Source organism: Aulonocara sp. 'chitande type north' Nkhata Bay, linkage group LG10, assembly GCF_057382095.1.
Source record: "Aulonocara sp. 'chitande type north' Nkhata Bay isolate Kocher_YH1m ecotype deep benthic linkage group LG10, A_spYH_male_GT1.1, whole genome shotgun sequence".
In the NCBI taxonomy this organism is placed as follows: Eukaryota; Metazoa; Chordata; class Actinopteri; order Cichliformes; family Cichlidae; genus Aulonocara; species Aulonocara sp. 'chitande type north' Nkhata Bay.
Window position 1 is genome coordinate 24,463,043 of NC_141353.1, and position 20,114 is coordinate 24,483,156.

General features: G+C 37.5%; 1 protein-coding gene across 1 annotated transcript in view; it reads right to left on the reverse strand.

Annotated features, from left to right (window-relative positions):
- Positions 1-46: 46 nt before the first annotated feature.
- The window catches only part of stk10 (serine/threonine kinase 10), a 38,234-nt gene continuing 18,166 nt past the window's right edge, over positions 47-20,114 (reverse strand). Inside the window, exons 5-20 of the mRNA XM_086309228.1 lie at positions 18,828-18,900; positions 17,819-18,013; positions 17,100-17,181; positions 12,811-12,945; positions 10,044-10,397; positions 9,573-9,953; positions 6,534-6,658; positions 5,651-5,774; positions 4,301-4,480; positions 3,982-4,074; positions 3,363-3,492; positions 3,107-3,231; positions 2,798-2,986; positions 2,591-2,716; positions 2,336-2,449; positions 47-1,802 (exon numbers count right to left, since the gene is read on the reverse strand). Of these exons, the coding sequence (XP_086165354.1) occupies positions 1,662-1,802; positions 2,336-2,449; positions 2,591-2,716; positions 2,798-2,986; positions 3,107-3,231; positions 3,363-3,492; positions 3,982-4,074; positions 4,301-4,480; positions 5,651-5,774; positions 6,534-6,658; positions 9,573-9,953; positions 10,044-10,397; positions 12,811-12,945; positions 17,100-17,181; positions 17,819-18,013; positions 18,828-18,900 (2,567 nt within the window). The 3' untranslated portion in view covers positions 47-1,661. The remainder of the gene's footprint in view (positions 1,803-2,335; positions 2,450-2,590; positions 2,717-2,797; positions 2,987-3,106; positions 3,232-3,362; positions 3,493-3,981; positions 4,075-4,300; positions 4,481-5,650; positions 5,775-6,533; positions 6,659-9,572; positions 9,954-10,043; positions 10,398-12,810; positions 12,946-17,099; positions 17,182-17,818; positions 18,014-18,827; positions 18,901-20,114) is intronic.

Here is a 20,114-nt window from a genome sequence, read left to right on the forward strand (position 1 = left end):
AGTAGAACAGGTGGTATCATGTTACAAAGAATCTCCACAACAATCCAGCAATTATAAAATCTGCATTTATTTACAACAGTGGTTCCTTCTGAAAAAAAATTTATTCATACAGTCCCTCCACACAAATAATGTTATGTAAACTAAGGCAGAGAGTCAGAGATACAGAGCCAGTAAACGGTAAGAAAAGAATTGTAAATGTAAATACTTCTGATATAAGAGAGATTAAGCTGTACCTGATTGTGGACCTGATTCAGTGTAAATCTGCAGGCCAACTGCAGTTAGCTGATGCAAACTGCTCCAATAAAACCGCTTCTCACTCAAGAAATGATGATTTTGAGCTGCAAACTTTAAGTAGAAAATTAAACAGCTAGAGGCATCTTACAGCAGACTGAATTGTTGCATCCCCTTAAAATGATGTGAAGAACTATTGTGTAAAAACCTAAATTATTGCTATTGAATACCTAAAAATTATAAAATGGTTAAATCACTCTTAACCAAAGGCTTTTATTCACCTCCCAAAAAAAGTTAACATATATATTTTTGGGTTTAAGCTCTTCATGTTATTCTTGCTCTCAGTGCAAAGGAAGGCAAAGTTTAAGAAAAATAAACCTCTGTAAGCTTAGCAAAAACATATAATATTGCACATTGGTTAGCATTTACTGCATGTTGCATAACAATTCAAATTTAACTCCCCTCTATAACATCCTGAAAGAAAAACAAAAAAAACCCCAAAAAACCAAACAGCTCTGGCTTTGTCAGTTCCCATCCAGTGTGACTGATTTCTACAGTAATGATACAACAGAAAAAATAACTGAGCAATACTGAAAAAAAAAAAAAACAACAAAACTTGAGTTCCCTTATTAGTTAACAACGAAATCTTAAAAGAAACCATTAAATTCAAAGATACATTGCATTCAGCCTTATCCCTCATTTAAAACAAAAAAGACACAAAATCATCACATCCTTCATTCCATGATTAAAAGACAAAGTAAATCAAAACTATATAGGGGTAAGCTGTATAATGTTCTTTGAGTAAAAATAAATAAAGGCAAACTTTGGCAGCAAAGGCAAAGTAAGGCACAGAGAACAGGAAATAAAAAAAAAAAAAAAAAAGATTCAGTAAATCAAAACATTTCTAGAGGAGTTTTTGGTCTTATTTGAAAGATAACCTTGAAAAATTAAGGTAAGCAAGTACTCATTTACTAGGTCGTTAATATTTATAGCATTCCTTGTTATCGTGGAAAAAATGATCTCTGGCTGGGTGCTTTGGAAAAAAACAAAAAACCTGTTGCCTAATCATAAGGTGGTTCTTCTGAATATTTAATCATTAAAACAGATAATTTGGTATCTTCAGCTCACCCCAATAAATGGCCTTTGTATCACATTATTGAGAAATCTGAAGCATGCTTGAAAAGAAAAAGAAAGCAAACACTGTATGGGAGTAGATATTATGTCAGGGTGTCTAATGACGCACATCAGAACATGAATAAAAACATAAATATTTACTAAAACAATAAAGAAACCTAATGGAAGGATCAGTATTCTGCCATTACTGGTAAAGCAAGAGAAAAAAAAAAGAAGGCCAGCAGGCAATGGTACCAGTGGGTGTGTATACATTAGTGGGCAGAAGATAATATTGTGTAATGTCACAGCATCTGTTCTCATGTGGTAGTCTCATCTTGATACGGCATAAATTTGGAGACTCTGTTGGGAGAACTGGGGTTTGGACAGTCGGAACTCTCACTCATCCTGAAGAAAGCCTCCTGCTCCTTTTTCCTGGCATTCAGTTCATCTTCAAGGGCCTGGGAATGTAAAATGCACAAGTTTACCTCACAAAGATGTAAACTTTTGCAATGTGAACAAAGTAGAAAACAGAGCACTAAAATCATGAATTATTTGATATATCAACGTTCCTGTTATATGATTGGGAAAGCAGTTATTACATTGTGTCTTGTACATTTAAGTACTTAACTACTACTTTGCTTATTGAATTGCATGGCTACAGCAAAATATGTTATAAGAATGAGCCTGGAACCAGAAAAGTGGAGCTCAGAATGAAAACACTCTCAAAACACCCGAGCAAAAATACCGTAACCATAAATGTTTTACAATTGTTTGCATTTATTACAACTTTAGTAAGAAAAAGGGCATTTTTTTATCTTTATCTCAATTCACACCGAGCACATTTCAGTGTGTTTTTGATGAAAATTCCCAGTAAGCCTGCTCTTAAAAATATAGAAATTACTATGATGATAGTATTTTGGGAGTATCTGAGCCACAAAATAGACTCCAATACATTTTTGTTTGTAAGAAATTGTGAGTGGAGACAACATACCTTCTTTTTGGGCTTCAGTTGTTCCCTCCAGTCCTTCATCATATAATTGTGTTGCTCATCCAACATTTTGAGCCTCTGAGTCTCATTCTCAATCAACAGGTGACATTTTTCATTCTGCAGCAGAAAATGTGCTTGTTAAGCAATGTGGGCTAGTTATTATGTTCATTAAGTGTCCTCTATATTCTTTGGAAAAAAAAAAAAAAACTACAAATAGATTTGTAATAAAAATGTTTTATTAAATTTGCCCTCACTCACCTGTAGCTGCAGCAGCTCTCTGATATTGCTTTCACACTGACCAGTCATCTCCCTCATCTGGTTCTCGTGCTTCTGCTGCTGATGCAGCCTCTCCGCCTTCTGCCGCTTCTCCTCCTGCTGAGAAAACTGGAGAGCCACGCATGGAGAAAGTTAATAAATAGTTAACTGAATGTGTGAATATGGAGTAAGAAAGCCCCTCTGTCTCACCAGTTTGATCTTCTCCTTGTCCTCTGCAGCACTGCCCGATGAGGTAATGCGAAGGCTCTTTTTGAACATGGTCATTCGAGTCTTTGACTCACTGCGCTGAATCTTAGGCAGTCGGCTCTTCTCCAGCTGCTGGTTAGTTTTCAGGATCTCAACCATTCGCTGATTGTAACTCTGCATCTGTTCCTTTTCCTGCAGGAAAAAACAACAACACAGAATTGGTTAACTTGATTTTGTCATGTAATCATGATTTAGGTGTTACCAAGTTGTGTGTGCAAACTTATTGTGGCAAGATGATATCCACTAGTGTACCTTCTCATGCTTTTTGAGAAGCTGATGCCTCTGGAGGAAGTACTGATCTTTCATCTGCTGCTTCACCAACTGATGTTTCTCATAAAGGTTCTTCTGCTCCATGTCCCACATCGTATTTTCACGCTCTAATCAAATTTAAAAAGTTGACACTGAATGAAATCAAATGGTAACTACAGCAAGGATGGGATAAACACAAAATGAAGAAAACAAAGCTGAAATTGTTACTGTGATTCTGTTTGCTTTACGGATGTTGTACCTCTGATTAGGCTTTGCTTCTTGTTAAGACAATCCCTCTCCAGGTCTGCAATCTCTCTCTTGTTGTTGGAAATGATATTCCTCAGTGTGATGTGCAGATAGTTTTTCTGAGCTACAAGGAATTTCTCTTCCTAAACAAAGGAGAAGGAGGAGAAATTGAGGAGCGGGTGAATAATCAGACAAAAATCAGCAGTTTCATGCAGGTGCCGTTTCCCTTCAAACAATCTACACATGCCAATTACCAGAAGCCTGCAACCAACATAACTCAACTGAGAAGCATGCCATCAGTGTTTACATCTAGTCTATTTCCTGGTAGATGTATACTTCTATTTGCAGTGATAAAGTTGGTTAGTAGTTTGATAGCAAAAGAATAGTTCTTAGATATAGCAGCCATTTAACCAGGTTCATTGTTTCTGAAAAAGGAGCTTTCTCCAGTGCATTCAACATATTTTTTATGATCACGTCACAATTGTAAATATTTCCAAAACTGAGCAACTTGCACCACCAAAGCAATATAGACTGAAAAATAATACTAAATTTAAGAGTTTAAAAAAAAATAAATTTGTTTTAACTGAGCTGTAATTATGCATCAAAATGGCACAAATGACCTAGCATCATACCTCTGACATCTTCATTTCTTGGAAGGAATTCATCTTCTGTTTTAAGGTTTCTTTACGCTGACTTCTGGGCAGCTTATCAACAGATTGTTTTACCTAAAAAGAAAATACACTTCAGTAATTAAACCTCAGACATCAGAACTTCAGAAAGGTATACAAAAATCAACACAGCTGTGCAGTCGCCGAGGTTGAGCACTGAAAGCTTCCTTTGACTTGCACCCTTTCTTTATGTCCTATTGAGATCAAGTGGGCTTAAATAAAGGCAAGAATATGTGAAATAATTACTGGTTATTTTGCTTAGGTGCACACACACACACTTTACCTCCTTTTTCTTTAGTTTTATTTGGTCCAGGAATTTGTGATAGTCTCGTTCCTGTTCTGCTTTGATACGCCTGGTTTCTTCTTTCAGTTTAACTTTGTGTTCTTCCTCCATTTTCTCAATTGCCTGCTTCTGGTTCCTCTCCAGATTCTCCAGCTCTGTATCAAAGTGCTTCTTCTTGGTCTAGGACACACCAACAGGAGATATGCACATTATAATTTTAGCTGATGGCAAACAAGGAAAATGTTCCTAGTTCAAAAGTTTATTGCAACTGAAACCATCCCGATTTCAGAGTGTTTTGCATATTTGTCACACTTACATGTTTCAGATCGTCAAACAAATTTTAATATTAGATAAAGATAAGCCAAGTAAATACAAAATGCAGGTTTTAAAGGATTTCATTCATTTATTAAGGGAGAAAAGTTATCCAAACCTGCCTGGTCCTGTGTGAAAAAGTAAAAAAGTAATTGCCCTTTGACCTTCTTAAATCATGATTAACTGTGATTAACCACATTTTTTGGAAAATACTCTGGAGTGACGAGACAAAAGGTTTGAGTTCCATTACATCTGGCATAAAACCAACAAAGCATTTTACATCCTACCAACAGTAATATATGATTATAGTGTGACGGTCTGGGGCCGTTTTGCTGCCTCAGGACTTGGAAGACTTGCTGTGGTAAACAGAACCAGAATGAATTCTGCCGTCTACCAAAACATCCTGAAGGAGCATGTGTGGCCATCTGTTTGTGACCTCAAACTGAAGCACACTTGGGTTCTGCAGCAGAACAATGATCCAAAACACACCAGCAAGTCCACTTCTGAATGGCTTAGGAAAAACAAAAAGCTTGTTTTTCTTGAAGACTTTGTTGTGGTCTTGCCAAATTTCTGGTCTGAATCCGATTGAGATGCTGTGGCACGACCTTTAAAAGGAGGTTCATTCTCAAAAACCGCAATGTGGCAAAATTACAACAATTCTGCAAAGGTGATTACTCCACAGTACTGTAAAAGACTCACTGCTAGTTATTGGAAATGCTTGATTTTTGTTGTTGATGCTAAGGGTGGCTCAACAGTTATTAGGTTTAGTAAACAATCACCCCCCCCCCCCCCCCACACACACAGGGCCATGTAGGTTTGCATTTTTCCCCCTTAATAATAAAACACCTTCATTTAGAAACTTCATTTTGTGCTTTCATATGGTATATTTGTCTACTATTTAAATTTGTTTGATGACCTGAAACATTTAAGTGTGACAAAAATACATACGACCATAGAATTAATGCAACAACTGTCTGACTAAGTTTTAGCTAAAGACGAAAATGCTGTTGTTAAAGCTGTTAGAGTAATGTGACTCACATTCATCTCCTGGTCAAAACGTCTTTGTATTTGTTCCCTTTGTGTTTCGAGTTTGGCATTCAGAGCAGCCAGGGCTCGCTGCTCTTCCTTCTGCAACAGACGGAGCTCGCGCAGCTCCTGCCGCCTACAAAAAAAACAAAACAAATGTATGTATGTATGTAGCTAAGGACACCTAAAATAAATGAAACTATGTCAGGTAAGATCTACTATAACTGGTAGCAAAATAACACAAGTGCTTAAATTACAGGTTAGAACTTTATCACAGGTTAGATCAGGCCACGGCAGCAGAAAAGTAATGAATAAGAGAGTAGAATAAATTGAGCTTACTTTATAATAAAAACAATGTTTATGCTGGCAGACCACTAACAACACTCTGAATGGTGCAAACCCAATGGAAGCAAAAGAAGATGCAATTTTTGTTCAGCACCGAGTTTCTGAAGATTATTTTCACCAAATTTAAACTAAGAATGATATCGAAATATTACTGCAGCCATAGGTGCAATATCATAGTCCCACCACTAGATGGCAGGAGTAAAACACAGGAACTCACTATGCTTCAGAGGAAGTACAGAAATCAGTTGTTTCAAATGCCAAATACAGATCACCTGAACTTTGACTTAACGAATAAGTAATTTCAGAAATTTAATTTTCCTCTCAGACCAGAGACCAAATTACACTTTTTCCAATAACAGTTCTAATCTCAAGGGACTAAATTCCCAAAGAGCAGGATGACTTAAATAGTAAGAACTAAAACATAAAACAAAAATAAATAAGTCCCAATCCAGTGTTCACTGTGTCCTGAGAACACAAGAGTCCATGCCTCTCATTTAGAGTGAATGAAAAATGGCTTAGCTACCAGGGAATAATAAGATCACCCACATACCTGAGGAATCTCATCTCCTCATCTTTCTTCTCATCGTCACTGATGATCTTGGAGGTGGTCACACTCACCTCCACACCGTCAACAACAAACTTTCTGGTCCGCCTCAGAGTCTTATCTGAAAAGTTCTGATAGGTAGACAAAAACACAGAAAAGCCTGGTTTTAAACTCAGAATTGAACCTTTTTTCATGTACTTTGAGTTTAAATGCTGTTTTTTTAGTAGTTAAAAGGTCAGTACTACCAGATTCTTTCACTTCCATAGCATAATTAGACTCTCGCAATAGACAGGTTTTCTTTTTGTGTGTGAAAAACAATTTGCAACTTTACTTGTAAAATCTCTGTGCTTATATCAGCCGCAATATAATTTAGTCACAGAGTTGTTTTGTGACTCTTGTGTACTGTGACTGTAAGGAACTACAAACACCCCAATATCGCCCCCCCCCAAAAAAAAAATCTTCAGATCACTCACAGAAACTATTTTCATGCAAATTCCTACGAATTAACTTCAAATATTTCAAATGTGTCAAGGTTAATCTGTAGTGTAGTCTTTATCTGTTAAAGGAGAGGCTGAGTAAGTATGTATGACAGTGTGTATGTTTACATGGCACTAATATCCTGTATGGCAGGTTCTACTGTAACAAGAAGCAAGATGCTGATCCGTTAGCATAATGGAGAGCGCCATGGAGGTATACCAAATATGGCACCATGTGACTTGACTTCTCAACCTTCTTCAACAAGAATACTGGTTAAAGGCCTTCTTTATCCAGACTTGTGGATCTTCACATTGTCCGAAAGGACATTTCTAGACATTCACCCACAGAGCAGATGACCTTTTTCTTAGCCAACGAAGGTTTGTTCAAGTTTGCTCTAGCTCAAAAAGCACAAATCAGGCAGTTCAACCAAACAATGTGCGATGATGTAAACACACATTTCCTTTCAGTCAGTGCATGAGCCATAGCGTATTGTAATTGCAATGCAAAACTGTCACGGTTAACTGGAGCATGTGTAACTGAGAAGTTACGCCTTCTTTGTCCCCTGTCCAAGTCATCCTCCAGGGACAATATTTGCAAAATGATATGAAAGGGTTTACTCAGCAAACACTGGGAAGTTCTGAATGTCGTCACTTCCTGGTGTATAAATAGTTCATATATAATGAAGAGGAGATGAGACCAGAGAACTAAAGAGAGCGTGAACGCAAGACAGAAGGTATGAAGACAGTAAGAGAAAATCCCAATACTCTCAAAGTTATTTGTGCTTCAATTAAAATAAAAATGAATACAAAACTAAAACAAAAAGCTAATGACAGTTTTGCTTTCACTGTTACATAGTGAATAAGAAGTTATCGCAACTCTTCCTCTTGAGAGAATGATACAGATCTGCCTTGAAATTAAAAAAAAAAAGAATGATTTTATTACAAAAAGTAAATCAGAATTATTTTATGTAAACAATTAAGTTTGTTTTATCTTTTAATGTAACAGGGACTTTCTTGTTTGAAGTACTTGTCTTAGATGTAGGCGAGCAGTTTTTTTTTTGTTTGCTTTTTGTATTGTCGGCTTATTTCTGGTCTTTTCTCCATTTTGTTCGAAGAAAACAAAACAATTGGCTGAAGATTTTAAAAAAGAAAAAAAAGAGTAAATATATTAGCACAAAAGGACCCTAGGAAGGTGTTCCCCACTCAGAGGGAATTATTTTGGTTTGCACAAACTGCTGTTCGCCATAACAAAGCTTCCCCATGAAGCCAACACAGCTGAGCAAACACGCTCCATATGAATCTGTGTGAGGCTCCTGTCATAGCTGGCAGCTACCGGATGCTAATGTTGCACTGCTCAGTACTGTTGAATCATTTTCTGCGTAACTGACACACTAACGATGACAATAAGTCTATGTGCTTGTGTGTTCTGGTGTGTTATTAATCGCACATTTACACCAAGATGAAAGGATATATATTCATCACTCTGCATTTCAGCTGTGGCGTTTATGTTTGAGTTCATCTGTGACTGTGCTGACTCCCTGTCACTCTTCATTCACACAAAAACAAAAAGAGTAAACAAACAAAAGAAAAAACACATGTAGCTCTCACACACACCCCATGGATTTATAAGTGCATGTGCACACTGATGTTTGCACTCATTCTCTCATGCAGAAACATAGAAATCATATTAAAAAAACAACAAAAAAAACCCAAGAAAATAATAAAAAAAGCTTATAGGCAGACTCGTCTGGTAAATAATCTATTATTTAAAAAAAAAAAAAACCATGACATGTCGAACAGCCATGACTCCACACCCAGTTAATAGGATTTTAATCATGGTCAGTCCATAAGCCTCCAGAAGCAACTCACTGACAATGGGCTGCATAGAAATTTCCACTCACAATAGTGAATGCTGAACTGTGCCCACACAAAGGCCACCACTGGTCTAGATGAACTGAAAGTGTTGCATATTTGGCTTCTCTTTCCCAACGTCTAGCCTCCCAATCGTCTCACTTACAAGGACTGTCAGACATGGATTTGGTGATTCTTAAGCAGAGACAACCTAATATCCTTTTTCAAGCTGGTAAATCAAATAAATAGTCATTTTGGAGATGCCCCAATATGCTTTGTCACCAATTCAGTCCAAACTTGAGAAATAAATCCCAGCAAACCTCACAGTCAATAAAAAAAGTTACTTAAGTCCTCATGAATGTAAAACTTTGAGTTTCCCTAAGTGCAATGTGCGTGCAAACCTAATGGGAGACAGGCAATATTCTGTGTCAAACTCCCACACCCTAAAATGACACAATGCTGTTTCAGTTCCGCTATGAGTGCAAAGAAACACTTCTTTTTTTCCCCCCAGGAGGGGTTTTCCTACAGAGCTGCCCTCTGTACATCTTTAACACTTGAGCACTGGTTTTGCCATAAAGATATGTTCTGCAAAAACACTTTAGAGAATGAGGGATCTATCTTCTCTGACCATTCCTTTCTGGCATTTTAAAAAGTTTGAGTAAATGAATCATATGAAAATTCCTTTAAGTACAGAAAGCTTTGATCTGTGTTGGCTCACCCGTGCACTAATGGATGTGTTCTCCCTGTGGACAGACAAATCCATGCTCTCAGATGCCATGCTGCCTGAATAGGACAACTGCTCAATAATCCCTCCATTGAGATAAGATGAACCAGGATCAGCGTTTGCTCCCATTGGTTTCTTCTCAGGGGAATCCTCTATTAGGCTGCCGTTTGCTACCTGGGTGGGAGCAGAGGAAGATGCAGGCGAAGGTACAGGAATCGAAACACCACTTGAAGTTGGCAATTCTCCATTAGCTGGGATCTTGGGGACCTCTGGTTCTGTTGAACCTATAAAGTTTATCGTACATTCCTCAGATCTCTCAGATTCCATATCAAAGAGAGATGGTGGCTGTTCTGTCTCTGGGGTGTCTCCGGCAACCTAGAACAATGATTTTAGTATTAATACTAAAAATAAATAAATAATCCCACTTCATAAATATACACGAGCAGAACAACTTTCAAAAAATACCTTTTCCTCCTCAAGTGTGGGTGTACTCTTCCCATCCTCAATACCAGAGTCTGAGAAGGTAGTCTTGGTTGAGGACTCACTCTCAGATTTCTCAGACTCTGATTTCTCAAGGATTTCACCCATTTTGTCTCCCACCTCATCTGGATCTTTCTTATGGACATTCTGCCGTGGCAGGGGTACAGGGACTGCCATGGTGGAGCCTGGTTCTTCCTCTGTTGATGTATCTGGCTGGTTCAGCTTCCTGGGGAATGGTACTGGTGCAGGTGAAGAAGGTGTGGTAGGGCTTGGGGTGTCCGGGGGCTGGTCACCTTCCAAACTGGTCTGACTAGTCTGGCATGGCTCCTTGGCTGAGGACTAAAGGAACAGAGAAGTGCTGTTAGGCACTGGTGTGACAAAACATTTCATGTTCGTAAGACATTAAGTCATGGGTGGTCTCCAAAATGTTAATGTTTTCAACCTTTGCTTCTGGTCCAAACACTAATGGGGAAAAAAAACATTCAGGCCGTCCACCTTTTTGCTAAGTAACTTCAATCTTTGCTTTAGTATGAATGCAGTCATTCCTGTTTTATACTTGCACATTGCTACTTTTAAGTGTGGCTTAGATAGCTATCTAATCTGCAATGGCGAGGTAATAATTACAGAGGTGAAAAACCTGCGTAAGTCAGGACAGACTGCCAGGACCTGAGAGTTAATGGCATTATCATTATCATTGCTATTATGAAAATCTTGATGCGAAATAATTCAGTGTGCACTCTTTCATTTTTGCATACAGCAGTGCGTTAAATGTATTTTATTATGCAGACAAAGCTGCACTTTACGGTGTCAAAAGTATGTGAAACACCTGCAAATATGCTGCAAAACCAAAACCCAAGACTAACAATCTTAGATAAATTATATTACTGCAGTTAGCATGTACACAGGTAAGGGAATTACATCTCAGAAGCACCCTATCAAATCAGACTAGGAAAGAATTAACTGATTATGCAGCTCAAAGAAAGCAAAAAACAAAAACGCCAATCATTTAAATGATATAAATTAATTTTTTAAAAAAGAAAATTGCCATGCAACACTCATCAACATTAACCAGAAATAACGTAATGTTTATGTGCAAAAAGAAGATATTGCACAACTATGTATAACTGCACAGTCATATCTCAGACATGTGAGACAAGAATTCTACATATGTGCACATCTCTAATCAGCAGCTCTGTATCAGGAACAGTCTCTTCTCCCTCAGGTCAAAACAAAACAAAAACCTGTCTTGATGACTCACAGCTTCACTAATGTCTAAGCAAACATCACTTTCTCACTTTGTGAGATATATATAGAAAAAGAGAAACTGTCTGGTTACTGCTTGTTTCGAAGTCAGCAATTTGTTACTGTATGTGTGAAAATGTTCCTGCCTGCAAATGAGAGGGAGCTTTATTTGTGCTTTCTTAAAAGAGATAATAAAGTAACTAATGATTTTATCAAAAAAAAAAAAAAAAAAAAAAACCAGCTGGCGTCATACACAGAGAAATAATAACACAAAGTAAGATTTTAAGCAAACCATCTCGTTCAAGTACCATGAAATGTGGACCAGTGTACTTTGGCAGCATTTTAAAGGGTGGTCACACAGATCATTGATTTGATTTAGTTACTTTATATAAAGATAGCTGATTCATCACACCTGCTTTTAAATAACTTTCCTTTCAATGATTAATGTACAACAAGGTGCATAAAGAAGACCTCCTACAGAAAGCTATTCCAAATACCTGTCCAGGTAAGACACTGTTCAATTGTCTAGATGAGAGTGTTTACTGTTCCACCATTTTCCACCAATTTGCACCATCAGTATACTAGAGTCACCCAAATAAAATAAAATAAAATAAAATAAAATAAAATAAAAAGACCCTTGAATGCCACAACATGTACAATAAGGAAGTACAATGTAAAAGGCCATTTGTCTTCATAGAGAAAGGACAAAAATGTATGAAAACATTTGTCTGATTACAGCATTTGTAAGAGTATTTCAAGGATCCTATAAAGACCTGCTATTGCTATGTAGAAATCCCCATGTTTTTGATTAAGGGCCAGAGTATCTTGGCTGAACAATAAGCAACCTAAAATAATTTACTCCTTTAGGGATTATGAGGCAATAGCTGTTTCTACAGGCCAAAAGCAGCACCTATATTTAACCATGTGCGGGTGTGGGTGAATGCCTGTTTTCCGTCTTCTGTTCCTTTGTTTGTGCTCAGGGCAGGCAGCAAACTGCACTTTCATCCTATGTTTCTGTCTAATCTCCAGTTCTCTGTGAATTCATGAATGACTTCAGTGGAATAAACCATCAATCCTTCTGCAGAAAGGCTATATTTAGCAAAATATGCTTTAAGAGGAGGTCAACGAGTCAGGACTACAAACGTGAGGCTCGGTGGTTAAGAAGGAACCTACGTGCTGGGGAACACATGCAGGTAAATGCACGCCTTTTTGTCATTATGTGTGCAAGTTGCAACTTAATTACACAGTCTGGACACTGAAATTAAGGGTAATTTCCATCTCACTGTGTGGTCTGACAGGAAAATGAGGAACGTCACAGAAATGCATTTACTTGTAAAGTCAATACCACTTCTACGTCAAAATGCATCCATTTTCTGTGCCATTATTATGTTTTTAATTTAAATCACAACATTAATAAATTAAACCAATTGAATGGAAGAGCATGGACTGCCCACTCTTGTTTTCGAAACACCAAAATAAAAAGGACAATGATAATGAACAGGTTTGGTACCACAGTAAGGTCCATGCCCTCGTCTTCCTCTCCTTCCTCTCTATTGTCTTCAATTTCCTCCATGACTTCAGCCTTGACCTCAGCCACCAGCTCTCTCAGCGGACGGTTGGTCGTCACCGATTTCACAAAAGGGTGCTGTAGATAGGAGAAGAGACAGTTATTAAGGCTGATCAGAAATTTATTTTAGGGATAAATACTATAAACACTACGCATTTAGTTATTGCCTAAGAGTGAGGCTGACTAAAAGGCTTACAACCATGAAGCAATATTTGCACAAAACACAAGAACAGTATTTTCCACAGGTTTAAATAATTAGCAGATGACACCATTCTGCAACATCTCAACTTTCAATGATATCAATTTCTTTTCAAATAATCTGTAAAACTTTAAAATACAAAATGATGGATCAAGTGAAATAAAATTCTGGTGCTTAAAAACGATACACTAAATGGAACCGGAGTAGAAGACAAGACAACATACTTTCACTGCTGGGAAACTCTATCTGACACCTGCCAGTTCCTGCGCAGCATTAACAATGGGAACATCACAATACAACTCTCCACTTGAGGCAACAGTTTATTCTAACAGAATGCACCTAAAATAGCAACCAGTCTTCAACTCTACTATGTCTAAAAAGAAAATGCATGTTTCCCCGTGCTTCAAGTAAGGCAATAAGAACGCTGTAACAGGAATATAAAAAAGGCAAATTAAAAGTTGAGTGCTGCAAGGATAAAAAGCTGATCATCTATTATTTAGATGCTTTGCACTCCTGTGTAATTTAACTGGAACAGCTGACAAAGGGGAAAAGTCTGCAAGGGGTGCTGGACCATGAAGTGTGTAGAAGTCAGTGTGTGTTGTGAGCCTCCACAGTTGTAGGTTCAGGAGCTTGCTTGTCCTTGAGGACAGCATTACGCTTGAGTTTTAAGCTTCTCCAATGACAAATAACAGTCAGCTATTGCCTAATGAGATGTACACAAATGAGTGCCATTTGACTATTTGTGAGGCAAAATATGAATGCATGGATAAGTTGTATGCTTAAATGCATAGTGTCTACATTTGGATGTCATGATTCTTTCTATGTCAGCCCATTTTATGGCATCAATTGACAACATGAGCAACATAAGATAGAGTTTTTAAATCTCAAACTATTGCTGCACAGCCAGCCCTTTTTGATTTTGTGATTTTTGTAAGAAGAACATCAACATGACTGATGCAGCAACGCTGGTTAATTAAAGACAAACTTCAACTGAAATGGCTCCGATTTCAGCAACCACACGGCCACATCCTCTGTAATCAGCCAACAGATTTATCTTAAAGCCATGTAAACCTGTGGCGTAAACAAGGTCACATGAACATATGGTGATGGCAGTGAATGCTTCAATAATAATTCAGTTTGTCATGTTTGGTAGAGGCAGTGCTGCAATAAATGCATGTTTAAAAGTGAAAGGAGCTAAAATAAACTCAACTTCTGTTTCCACTATCTCAATTCGAAAATTGCAGAGAGAGGCTTTTTGGAAGTAAAATTTGAGACATGTTTTAGATTTACATTAAGCCTAAGCAAGGTGAAACATTGGAGAAAAGAGTTTTAATGTGAGAAGCACTACATTAGAATTACTCCAATTCTGAGAGAAAATAAGGCATCTTATTCTTTTGACATGTTACACATCCAACAAGGTATTTAAGGCTGGGAACTGGCAACTAATTTCATAATCAACTCATGGTTGTTGCTTTCTAATTAAATTAGAGAACTATGAGAAATGTCCAGTTACAAATTCATGAAACCCACAGAAATATCAAAACATCTTTATATCAACTGCTTTAACTAAGAATCCAAAATTTCTGATTTAAAAATGTTTCTCAAATGTTAACAAAATCAAAACTAACTTATAAAGCCATAAAAATGACTTGAAATAAATTCCATTATGTCAATTATCTAATCATTGTTGCTTTAGTAAAGCTCTTTATTTCATTTGAATGCCTACTGAAGATTATAAAAGATATTTTTCTCCCATTGCCATAGAACTTATATGAGGAATGAGTATGAGTAGCTAGTAACTAAAAAAGTAGGAGTAACTGTAGCGTCAAGCACCTACAGCAGTAAACCTCTGAGAAATCTGCTTTAAGCTGTATAATCCAATAAATTATACCAGACCTCCCATACTCCAGGTAAACACATCCTCACTGAGGCAAAACACAGGGCAAAAAGACTAAGTGTTAGCACTGGTGCCTTGTTACACAGATATAGATGTGTATCAGTGGATATATGCACCATTTTATAGGTTTCGCATTGCTTTAGACAGAGAGGGGGGAGATTTGGTGCGCATGGCTTTGTATAAAGATTAAATGTGCACAATATGGACCATTAGGTGACTAGAAGAGAAACCTGCAAAAAGGTCAGGTGTACATGCACAGGAATAAAAATAAAGTGTATGCTTTTGTCCCTCCATCTTTATGGACAGTTTTAGATCTTGAATGATGTAAATTTAACTAGTTATAAAATTTTCATTTTTGAAGGAGGGTTTGGCAGTTAAGACGGTTTTTAGGGTTAGGACTTTAATAAGTTAAGTTAGGGGTAAGAATTTTACTGGGCAAGGTGCAATTTTGGTACTCAACTGACTTGACTTTTATTAACCCAAATTTAGTACTTTAGGACAGATTTCTGTCTCAAAGAAGTTGTTTGCAGAATTAGAAGATTACACTTTTGTTTAAGATATACTCTATGAAGTTTAGACAACCAAGATTAACTCAAAGTTCAAAATGTGCTACATTGTTCTACTTCAGAAATGTTTATATGCTTTCCAGGGCAGCTCTGCCAAAAACACCATAAAAACCCTGCACATGAGAAACTATGGGAGGAGACGCTGGATTCAATATAATACTAGTCATCCAGACGGTCTCCCGGCCAGCCACACACCCACAGTGACTGATACTGTGTCATGTTTTTTTGTATACATTCCTTACAGCTGCATATGTGGGACAGACGCAGAGTAATTATGGCAAAAAAAGGGAAGAGGTTAAAAAGATGTTTATAACCAATTCTTGTTTCCTGTGAAAAGCTTAGTGACAAAGACTTTGCAAAGCTTTATTTTTATATCCCTTATTTAGTCTATCCAGCACCAGGGATATTTTTTCTGACTTTTTTATTCACCTGTATTTTTCCACATCTGCTCACTTCACCCTAAAGCCTGTAACATATCTGACGGTAACTGCCGGCAAAGTGACATGATGCAACATCCATCACAAAGCCTCAATCTGACCACGCCCACAAGTGCCTACAGCTGTTAGGAGGCAGTGGACATGATAAACATCTAAAACTTGCAGCACAGCACCAAAAACTGGGCCGCGCCTGTCTCTTTCCCTCCCCACTAGAGAACACATGGAGAATTCCCTGCAGGCCTGACTAGGGTTTTCATCTTTGCCTCGCTCTAATTGGCCAAAGGTGGCAAACTCAAGTTAATCCTGGCACACCATTGGCTGAGAGCAGGAATGTAAATAGCTGGCAGCTCCTCAGCTATGGGATGCAGACAGGAAACTGTGGCTCTGAATTTTAATAGACATTGCTCTTGTTCTGTAATCCACACCCTGCTCATGGCTTTGCTCATTCTACTGGCTCTGAAATCTAGAGTCTGATTGAAGCTCGTCTTTAGATATTTGCATTTCATTGCCACAACTTAGAATTACCATATGATGATGCCTTTAATAATCAAACAGCTGCTTAGAACCATGTCTGCCCAGGATCATATGTATAGTGAAGTCTATAAAAGGCATCAAATAAGCTTGCTGACGAATACAAAATATGGTCAGAATCTGAATTCTGTTTCTGAGATGAATAATGTCGAAAACATTTTTGTAGGGTAATATTTTTTTTTGAGGGTAGGGTGGGGGCATTCGCGAAGAGGCCAAAGCTTCTTATTTCTTTTGTCCTTCCCATCTAAACCTTCAAGGATATTTTATGATAGTGTCTTTATTCAGGATCCTTTACCATTACATTTTGGCTACTGCACATTTTCTACCTAATAATTTTTCACTTTTACACTATCAATTTCTTATAAAGCGTTTCATTTTCACCTGCATGCCTGTGCCCGCCATGGAACACCAACCTGGCACAGATCACTGTATTCAGGTCTTAAAATAGAAGATTAAACTGATCTGTGTGTGTGTGTGTGTGTGTGTGTGTGTGTGTGTGTGTCAGTACAAGACAAAGACAGAGTATGATGTTCCATTGTATGTCAAAGTGCAGCACTGTATAATATTCACTACTATTCAGTTACACACAGCATCAAGCCTACCTCCAACATTTGAGCTGCAGTTGGGCGAGTCTCTGGGTTTTTATCCAAACATTTCCGCAGGAAGTCATTAAATGCCTGTGACCTTGAGTAAATAAAAGAGAAAAGAAGTAGTGAAGTGAAGAAACAGTTAAAACAAAAAAATAATTTTAAGTAACATTTCCAACCATTTTAGACCATCTTTGTACGCAGCTTTGTTGTGCAAAAAAAAAAAAAAAAAAAAAGAAAAAAAAAAAAAAAAAAAAAAAAAAAGGTCTCAGCAGGAACAATGAATCAGCGGCCCTTTCTAAATCTCCCTCTACCTGATAACTTCACTTTCACAGTAATAAATTCACTGCTACAGCGCATTTAATCTCATTAAAGAAAAGGTAGAAAAAAATTACAGTTTGGCACTCATTTAAGTGCAGCCTCTGCTGGAAAATGGTTGGCATGTGGAAAAAGGGAAGGACAATTTGATGCATGACTGTCTAGAGCAGATTACAGTATACCAAGTGTGCAAAGTACTTGGAAGTGATTGAAATTAAATGACTTGTTGAAATCTAGACAGGGAAATAAAAGTCCCCGTTGACTCCACTTGCCATTTTCTATCGTGTAGCTTATGAATCATGGAGGCAGGTTTCAAACTCCCCACTTTCTGGTTAACAAATTCCTCTTCGCAGCCTGTACATATTATGCTAGACGGTTGCAGGCCAAATGTGCAACAGCTGAATTCAGATTCTCACCATTTCTTTGGCTGCTCCAGGCTAGGAGGCTCAGACTTTGCGATCTTTAATAGCACCCTCATGGGATTGAGCTCGTGGTGTGGGGGTTCAATCTGCGCAAGCTCGATCAGAGTGATTCCCAAAGACCAGATGTCGGCCTTGTAGTCATATGGTGCATCCTTCATTGTCTCACACATGACCACCTCTGGAGCCATCCTGAGACAGATAAATAAGGTTAAACATTAAAGATTGTGGCATGCAAACTCCTCCACAAACGCATCACATGGTTCAGCACATAAATACTCTGTTGACTAAAAACATGCAGCTCCCCATGGGTTAAAAAAATAAATAAATAAATAAATAAATAAATAAAATAACAAGTAAAGAATCTAAAATAACCATCAAGATGTAATTAAGTAATAACACATACATAAATGTAATATAAATAAGATACAAATTTTGACTAAGTGTAGTCAAAAAAGTAGCATTTTAGATTAAGTTTTTTTCCCTGATCCGATCAGGACTGTACACAGTTATGATTTAATTGAGCTGGGATGGTGGGGATGAATGATAACCTGTTCTAGTAAATGTTTAACTGTCATATTGGTATAAAGGAAGGCTCAATGGAACAAGGTTCGCTGGGAATCATTTCTAATTTGGAGGAGCACTATTTGACAAGAATGAAGGATTGTAATGAATACTGACTGTATGCACAGTATCATTTTCTCTCAGGTATTAAGTGCTGTGAGCAGTCAAAAAGGGTTGACCCACTAATTTTAAAGTTCATAGATGATATCTTCACAAGTGCTATGTATATGAATTATATTAAAGTAAACATTTAATATAGTTGTTTTGCATAACAGTAATAGATTTACAGATAATGTTGCAAATCAGGGAGCAGGATTGTTATATGATAATATGGGATTTAGAAAAAGTAGAGTGTAATTTATATAGTCATTGAAGGCATTGAATGTAGCGTACTAAGCCAACCCCCCGCCCCCAGTGTTGCTGACTGAAACTGTAAACTTACCAGTATGGTGTTCCAATGAAAGAATCTCTTCTTTGCAACGTTTTGGTATTTTTTGCAGACACACCAAAGTCAGCTGCATGAAAAAAAGAAAAACGAAAAGAAAAGTCACGTGATGGAGGAAAGACGTTCACTAGCATTTCACAGAAGGAAGGAATGAAACCAATTCAAAAACTTCCGGCTTTTTTTTTTTTTTTTCCACAACCACGCCCATGAGGTAGACAAATACTTTTTAGCTTGTAAAGCCATCCTGACTGTGTGATCTTTGGAGTTACAAATCCAGAAACAGTAAATTTATAGCAGTCCTATTTCCTTAAAAAAGTTGCCAGATTTCCAGATTACAGGGGTCTTGTTTTCACTTTAGTTTTTTTCTCCCGCCTGTCAGAAGGAATATCATGTGTACCATGCCGGGGTTAGAGAAGTGCTTGGCAGTAGCGCTTAGATTTTGCACACAAGGCAGCAGGGTCACATCTTCAATTATAAACTGGCATGTTCTATTATGGGTTCTTAAATGACTTTTGGTTTTGTAGACTACAATTCAAAATCTTTGGCTTCACTGTCAAATGCATCACTTGAAACAGTCTGAGCTTTTGCAGCAAGGATTTCTACATCTCAGAGACATTGAAATTAAGCAGTCCTTTTATTTTACATTGAATAAGAGTTAACACTATGTTTTTGGTAAAAACAACACAAAACAGATTAAATAGTTGTTCATTACCTACAACAGGGCTCTCATTATGTTCTACACTTCCAGGAACTAGTGCACAATAGCAGGTTTTAGCAGGAGTCCCAAAAGAACAGAAGTAATGTTAGTGGCAACCTCTATGCTTTTATCTTTTACCACTTCAATTATGCCCATTAGTCAGAGTTTATACTCATCAAATTCGAGGGTCTAAGTGTCAGATGCTGCTTGCTGCCTCTTGAAGCCAATTTCTGAGTTTTTCCTTTGTTCCCGCTGCCGCATGTCTACTACATTAGGGTCCAAGATTAACATCACTAATTCAGTATTCGACAAAATATGTAATATGCTCATCTTCCATTACAGTGCTGAACAATGTTTTCTTTGCATAACATTTTGATAGCAAAATGAAGTAGACCATTGACTTTAGAATTTATTATGACCCAAATAATTATTACATGAGATCACATTGACCTTTAAACGTCAAATTCTAATCAGTTGATCCCTGGGTCTAAGCCTATTTTAAAGACACGTCTCAAGGATTTCCTGATGAGAATAAAATTACAAAATTGTGATGGGAGACAGATGTAATCACTGACTCACAAGCCCTC